General features: G+C 38.3%; 1 protein-coding gene across 1 annotated transcript in view; it reads left to right on the top strand.

Moving 5' to 3' along the window:
• REPS2 (RALBP1 associated Eps domain containing 2) overlaps positions 1 to 8,380 on the top strand; it is a 133,669-nt gene that overhangs the window by 118,867 nt on the left and 6,422 nt on the right. The window contains exon 17 of the mRNA XM_025046608.1: positions 5,889 to 5,994. Within this exon, the coding sequence (XP_024902376.1) occupies positions 5,889 to 5,994 (106 nt within the window). The remainder of the gene's footprint in view (positions 1 to 5,888; positions 5,995 to 8,380) is intronic.

Below are 8,380 nucleotides of genomic sequence, written 5' to 3'. Positions count from 1 at the left end.
GAACTTGTTTTCTTATCCATTCAGCCCCCCTATCTTTTGAATGGAGCATTTAATTCTTTTTTCCATTTTAAGTTACTATTGATAGATATGTATTTACTGCCATTTTATTATTCATATTTTTGATACATATTTTTCTACTTTTTAAAAAAGTCCCTCCAACATTTCCTGTAATATTGACCTGGTGGTAATGAATTCCTTTAGTTTTTTCTTGTCTGGGAAGTTCTTTACCTGTCCATTGATTTAATGTGATAGCTTTGCTGGGTGGAGTAATCTTGGTTGTAGGTCCTTGCTTTGTATCACTGAAAATCTCCTGCCAATCCCTTCTGGCCTGCAATGTTTCTGTTGAGAAATCAGCTGACGGTCTTATGGGAGTTCCCTTGTAGGTAACTAATTGCTTTTCTCTTTCTACTTTTAAGATTCTCTCTTTGTATTTAACCTTTGGCATTTGAATTATGATGTGGGTGGAGTAATCTTGGTTGTAGGTCCTTGCTTTGTATCACTGAAAATCTCCTGCCAATCCCTTCTGGCCTGCAATGTTTCTGTTGAGAAATCAGCTGACGGTCTTATGGGAGTTCCCTTGTAGGTAACTAATTGCTTTTCTCTTTCTACTTTTAAGATTCTCTCTTTGTATTTAACCTTTGGCATTTGAATTATGATGTGTCTTTGTGTGAGCCTCTTTGGTTTCATCTTGTTTGAGACTCTGTGCTTCCTGGGCTTATATGCCTATTTCCTTAACCAGGTTAGGAATGTTTTAGGTCATTATTTCTTCAAATAGATTTTCAATTCCTTGCTCTTTCTCGTTTTTCTCTTACTCCTGTGATGCGAATGTTGGTATGCTTGATGTTGTCCGAGAGGTCCCTTCAACTATCCTCATATTTTTGGATTCTTTTTTCTTGTGCTGTTCTGATTAGGTATTTTCTGCTACCCAATTCTCTAAATTGATGATTCAATCCTCCACTTCATCCAGTCTGTTAATCTGTTGATTCCCTCTAATGTACTCTTCATCTCTGATATCGTACTCTTCATTTCTGACTGGTTCACTTTTATGGTTTCCATCCCCATTTTTATGTTTTCTATCTCTTTGTTTAAGTTCTCGCTGAGTTCAACTACTCTTCCCCTAAGTTCATTGAGCATCCTTATCACCAGTGTTTTGAACTCTACATCTGCTAGATTGCTTGTATCCATTTTTTTTCTGGAGCTTTGTTCTGTTCTTTCATGTGGAACATGTTTGTCTCCCCATTTTGGCTGCCTCCTTGTGTCTGTTTCTATGTATTAGATAGGGCTCTTAAGTCTCCTGGTCTTAGTAGATTAGCTTAATGTAATAGGTGTGCTGTGGGGCCCAGTGGCACAGTCTTCCCTGCTCACCTGAGCCAGGTGCTCAGGGTGTGTCCCTTATGTGGGTTTTGTGTGTCCTCCTGTTGTAATTGAGCCTTTATTGCTGTTTGCATGTCGATGGGAGGGATTGACCTTTGGTTTGATTGGCTGTGAGGATTGGCCGGTGAGGGGATGACCTTATGGAGTGGGATTCACTTTAGCAGGGCTCTGGTTCCTGCCCAGTCTGCCCTTTGGGTATGTCCTGCTCAGATGCTGCCTTGGGTGGTGCTTTGACTCTGGTACTAGTGGGTGTGCTGGCCCAAGGGCCTCCTGGGAGGGGCCCAGCTGCAGGCCAAGTTTAGCCACAGCCTGTGCACTTCTGGGGCCACCTAGTAAGAGTCACCAAGCAACCCACAGATGGCTGCCACCCATGCTGGGCTTATAGGTGCTTTGAGAGGCCAAGCCAGAAACCAAGGCCAGCTGCCACTAGTGCCAGACTTGGGGCTGTTCAGCAAGAGGTATGGGGCATGCTGAGGCCAGATGCTGCTTCTCTGGGCTTTGTGAGCCTTTGAGAGATTTTAGGAAAGTCCACAACATGAGCCAAGACAGACCATTTGTATGGAATAAGCCACTGGAGGTGGCTTGGGTGGGTCTGCACGTTGGGAGAGGTGGAGTATCAGAGAATCACCTGGGCAGAGCGACTTGTGTTATCCAGGTTGATGGTGACTCAGATATGGCAGCTGCCAGCATCTGCAGACCGAGGAGGGGAGGGCTCAACAAAAACAATGGATACCGCCAGCCCTTCTGTTTATCTGGCTGGCTGAGATAAAACCGCCCCTCTAGCCCTCACCCTGAAGCCAGACAAGTCATTTCCTCTCTGTGTGTCACTGGTGCCTTTGGAGTAGCTGCTCCAGCACTGGAGCTCAGAGTGAGTGAGTCTGTCAGTGAGTTAGGCTGGGCGCTGGCCCTTTAAGAGGAATGTCTGTGACTCCAGCTGCCCTCAGTCTCAGCCACAATCTCCGCTGGTTTTCATAGCCAGAGGTTATGGGGACTTCTCTTCCCGGCACTAAAACCCTGAGCTTGGGGCCCAGAGTGGAGCCGGGAACCCTCACTCCTCCAGGGGGTCCTCTGCAGCTGAGGTAACCCTCCCAACTCTCAATGCCGTACATGGTTGTGGGACCAGCCCGTTTCATGTCTCTGATCTTCTTACCAGTCTCAAGGTGACCTTTTGTGCATATCTCCAGTTGTAGGACCACTGTTCAGCCAGAGCTCAAGTGACTCCCAGTGATGGTTGTTCTGTAGCTTTGTTGTGATTTAGATGTGGTCGCGACAGGAGGCAAACACAGCTTCTACCTTCTGCACTGTCTTGACACTCATCAGTGTGTTCTGTGATTTTTTAAATTTTATTTTAGCCATTCTAATGGGTATGTAGTACTATCCCAATGTGATCTTAATTTACATTTCCCTCACAGTCAGTGATATTGAACATTTTTTCATGCATGTGTGTACCATCATATATCTTCTTTGGTGACATGTCTCTTTATGTCCTTTTACTAACTGAATTGTTTATTTTTACTGTTGAATTTGAGAGTTCTTTATATATTCTAAATACAAATCAATGTCATGCCCGTGGTTTGCAAATATTTTCTTTCAGTCTGTAGCCTGTATTTTCATCATCTTAATGGAGTCTTTCGCAGAGCAAAAGTGTTTAAAATTTTGATGACGTCCAACTTACTGATTTCTTTTTCTTTTATGGATTGTGCTTTTGTTGTCATATCAAAACAAAAACAAACAAACAAACAAACTCTTCATCAAGCCATAAGTCCTGAAGATTTTCTCTTTTAAATTTACATTGAAGTTGGTCATCCATTTTGTGTTAGTTTTTATATAAGATGTGAGGTGTGGAGCAAGGTTCTTTTTTTTTTTTTTTGCCTATATATGTTGAATTGCTTCAGCACTGTTGCTTGCTTTTGTACCTCTGTCAAAAATAAGTTGGCTATATTAGTGTGAATCTATTTCTGAGTTCTCTAGCCTCTTCCATTGATCTCTGTGTCTTTCCCTCTGCCAGTACCACACAGTCATGATTATTGTCTTGATTACTTGATACTATATATAATGTCTTCTTTCTCCCACTTTATTATTTTTCAAAATTCTTTGTTATTTTGTTTTCTCTGACTTTCCATATACATTTTACAGTAATTTTGTCTAGAACTACAAAAAAATCTTGCTGAGATTTTCCTAGGAATTCTGTTAAATTTTTATGTCAATCTGAGGAGAGTTGACATCTTTAGTATGTTGAATCTTCTAATCCAGGAACATGGTCTATTTCTCCATTTATGTAGATCTTATTTCTTTTATCAGCGTTGTATAGTTTTCAGCATGTAAATTCTGTATATGTTTTGATATAGCTAAGGATTTCAGTTTGAGTCTTTGTAAATGGTATAATTTTTATTCTCATTTCCAAGTGCTCATTGTTAGTATATTAAAATATTGTTTTTTTTATGTTAATCTTCAATTTAATGGATATAAAATCATTTATATCCATCTGAAGTAACTTATTCTAGGCGTTTTTTTGTAGATTCTTTGGGATTTTCTTCATAGACCATCATGCCATCTGCAAATAGGGACAGTTTCATTTCTTTCTTTACAAGATATGTACCTTTATTTTCCTTTTCTCATGTTATTGTGCTGGCTAGGACTTCCAGCACTATGTTGAAAATAGTGATAAGAGTAGAAATTCTTGTCTTCTTCCTAATCTTAGAGAAGAAAACATTCAGTTTTCCATTAAGTTTAATGTTAGCTGTAGTTTTTTTTCTGTAGAGGTTCTTTATCAAATTGAGGAGGTTCACCTCTCTTCATAGTTTTCTGAGTTTTTATCATGAATAGATGTTGAGTTTTATCAGGTACTTTTTCTACATTAACTGATATGGGTCATGTGATTTTTCTTTCAGCTATTAAGATGGTGAATTACATTGATTGATTTTTAAATATCGAATTCATCTTGCATCCTTGGAATAAGGATAAACTCCTCTTGGTCATGGCATATAATTCTTTTTATATGTCATGAATTCTATTTGCTAACATTTTGTTGAAGATTTTGCATCTATATTCAGGAGGGATATTGTATCTAATTTCTATCTAGGAATAATTTCATAATTTCACTAGACTGCCCCTTACTATGAGTGGAGAAGGCAGGATTTTGGGGGTGCTTTTTTGGTCTGCCCTCATTGGCATTTATGGATTGCCAACTTCTCCACTATCTGGTCTGGGATCTATGAAGCAAAAAAACAAAGAACAACAGCAACAGCAACAACAACAAAAACCAAAGCATTCACTGCTATATGTTTCCCTGGATACTGAGTTCCCTAGCTGGTTTGCCTTTCTCAATCCACTTTTTGGAGTCATCGTATGTTTGTTTTATACATACATATGTCCGGAGTTTTAGCTGTATATACTTAGTGGGAGGAATAGAGAGAAATGTGTCTACTCCATCTTGGCCTGAAACCAGAAATCCAATCTATAGATTTTTAAAAGTAGATTTCGAAGCTCCTTCCCTGCATATTTATGGGTTAAAAAAACCTTTAAATTTGTTGAGGAAGGGAATATGTATGCCTTCTACAGATTAGCAGCGTGGCTAGCATAGAGCAAATTCTCAGTGGTTGTTAATCAGATCTCTTCAGCGATCACAGTGCATTTTAGTTCAGGTGCTCTGGCCTAGAACCCATCTCCCAGTGATTACAAATGTTTGTTTTTCTAGGGGAACTGAAATTGCCATTTTGCTTTGAGAATTCGGTATTTCTTGCTGTGAGATATAAAGTTGTAGGTTATACAACCATGTTGATTTATTATCCCAACTGTGGATAGTGTAAAGAGGGAAAGAAGGTGCTAGAATAATTAGGGCTGGACAAGCAGTGTAAGCAGAGACTGTAATAGGCAAAGTGAGACATATGGTACCCTAGTTATACCTGTTCTGTGTATTTACTATTGACTTAATTTGGGAATACTGGCATTAAAACATTTTTGTGTATTTCTCAAGTGCTACAGATATATATGCATGTGCTTACACAAATACTGCCTCTGGTATTCATGACTAATAGGAAATAAAGGAGAGTCATGTGGGCTGGCCAAATTAATGTAGGATCTTTACTAAAGAGAATGTCCTATTTTTTTCCTTCATATTTGTCCACAGGGGCCACCTGCAGGTCTTTTAAATGCCATCGATGCTTACACAAAATGGGCATTCCAGTTAATATGGTTTGTCAGGGAGAAACACTTATTTAAATGTCTTGGAATAAATGGAACACAAAGTGTTTGAAAAGGCCCAATTCACAGCTTCAAGTTATAAAATAGGAGTTACTTCAGGTGTAAATAATTCATCCCAACAAGTTTGATTCATTTGGTGTGTGCCTGCCTGCCTGCCTGCCTGCTTGTGAATATGTGATTTTATTTTTGGAGCCCTATGACGTTAGTCCCTTGTTAATTTAGCTCCTCTTATGAATCAGAGATTTCTGGCAGGGGTTCAGGGTCCAGACCTCTAAGTTCTGTTTCACTCCATTGTTTGTACTTTTTTGTAGACAGTCTTCCAAGCAGAAGAAGGCTATTCAAACTGCTATCCGCAAAAATAAAGAGGCAAATGCAGTGCTGGCTCGGTTGAACAGTGAACTCCAACAGCAGCTCAAGGTAAGGAGCTTCCTGAATTTGGATTCCCAGGCTTTTTATCTGGTGGTTGGTTCTGTTTGAATCATTGGCTCAGCACTTGGTTCCATTCCTGTTGGTAAGACTTGCCTCTTTGTTCTTAAACTTTTTTCAGAAGGCAGAGAATTGCTGTTTTTAAGTTTCACAGGTTGGTTTTTGTATGCTTAGAGGAAGACTAGTGACTTTAGCATGTAGGCTTCATACTGCGTAATAGTCAAAGGGACAGAGAATCTATTACAAAGGCTGTTTCAGGCATTCTTTATTGTCCAAAGCTTCTGTATAAACTCTTGTTTAGATCTGCCCTGAATCATCTTATACTTATTTCAGTGGAAAAGGGTGGCCCTGATGCTATCAAAGGCCAGTCCCTCCCCGGGTACCTTGGAAATGGCTCCATATCACCTTGTGAAGGACATTATCCCTATCCATATCACCTGCTTCTCTTCACCATTAATCTCCCCTGTGCTTATTTGCCAGGGCTGCCGGAACAAAGTACTACAAACATGGTGGTTTAAAATGATAGAAATCTAGTCTCAAAACTCTGGAAGCCAAAAGTCTGAAATCAGGGGGTTAGTGCATACTACCATGTACACTGCAGCAGTGTTTCACAACAACCAAGACACAGATGCAACCTAAATGTCCACTGACATATGAATGGATAAAGAAATTGTATATATATATATACACAATGGAATAATATTCGGCCTTAAAAAAAAAATCCTTACTAGACAGTGTGGTGATCCCATTGTAAGGTATATAAATGTTGAATCACTATATTCCACACCTGAAACTAATGTAATAGTGTATACCAACTATACTTAAATTTAAAAATAAATAAATCTTGCCATTTGCAGCAACATGAATGAACCTGGAGGACGGAGGACATTGTGCTAAGGAAAATAAGCCAGACACAGAAGGATGAAACTACATGACAACACTTATATGAGGAATGTGAAATAGTCAAACTCATAGAACCAGAGTGTAGAATGGTGGTTGCCAGGGAATGGGGAGAAGGGGAAACGAGGAGGTATCATTCAAAGGGCATGAAGTTTCAGTTATGCAAGATGAATAAGATGTAGAGATCTACTATATAGCATAGTACCCATAGTTAACAATACCGTATTGTATAATTAAGAATTTGCTAAGAGGGGAGATCTTATGTTAACTGTTCTTATCACATACATGAATAATAATATTATTAATAATAATAATAATAATGATAGGAGGAGCCTTTTTAGAGGTGATAGTTTTATGGCATAAATTGTGGTGATGGTTTCCATGTCTTGGCTGTTGTGAATAATCCTGCAATGAACATGGGAGTGCAGACATCCTTTTGAGATCCTATTTTATTTCCTTTGCATATATACCCAGGAAGGGGATTGCTGGATCATATGATTTTTAAAAAATTTTTGAGGAACCTTTATACTGTTTTTTGTTTTTTGTTTTTGTTTTTGTTTTTAGTGGCTCTGCCAATTTATATTGGAACCTACCAACAGTGCCAAGGGTTCCTTTTTCTTCATGTCCTTGCCAACACTTATCACTTATCTCTTGTCTTTTTGATAACAGCCATTCTAACAGGTATGAGGTGATAGCTCATGGTGATTTTGATTTGCATTTCTTTGATGATTAGGGATGTTGAGCACCTTTTCGTATACCTATTGCCCATTTTTGGTATTTTGTGTTTCCATTTTCATTTGTTTCAGGATATTTTTGATTTCTCTTTTGATTTCTTTTTTTTGACCCATTGGTTCAGAAGTGTGTTATTTAATTTCCACATATTTTTGAATTATCCAGCTTTCCTCTTGCTGTTGGTTTCTAGTTTCATAACATTGTGATCAGAAAAGATACTTGATATGATATCAGTCTTCTTAAATTTGCCAGTACTCGTTTTGTGACTTATCATATGACATATCCTGGAAAGTGTTCCATGTGTACTTGAGAAGAATATGTATTCTGCTGTTAGATGGAATGTTGTGTGTATGTCTGTTAGGTACATTGATATAAAGTATGGTTCAAGTCCAACATTTTCTTACTGATTTTCTGTCTAGATGATGTACTTGTTTTTGAAAGTGGATTATTGAAGTTCCCTACTATTATTGTATTGTCTGTTTCTCCCTTCAGATCTGTTAGTATTTGTTTAATATCTTTAGATACTCTTATGTTGGAGATATATATATATTTATGATTTTCATATGTTCTTGATGAAATAACCCTTTTAACATTATATAATGACCTCTGTCAAGGTCAGCACACAAAAAACAATCATATTCCTATATACAAGCAATGAATAATAATTGGTAATGAGAATTTGAAAAAATAATACCATTCATAATAGCTTACCCCCTCCCCCAAATGAATACTTAGATGTAATTCA

Source organism: Pteropus alecto, unplaced genomic scaffold (genome assembly GCF_000325575.1).
Source record: "Pteropus alecto unplaced genomic scaffold, ASM32557v1 scaffold23, whole genome shotgun sequence".
NCBI lineage: Eukaryota > Metazoa > Chordata > Mammalia > Chiroptera > Pteropodidae > Pteropus > Pteropus alecto.
Note: the sequence above shows the minus strand (reverse complement) of the source record. Positions and strands in the feature narration are given on the sequence as shown.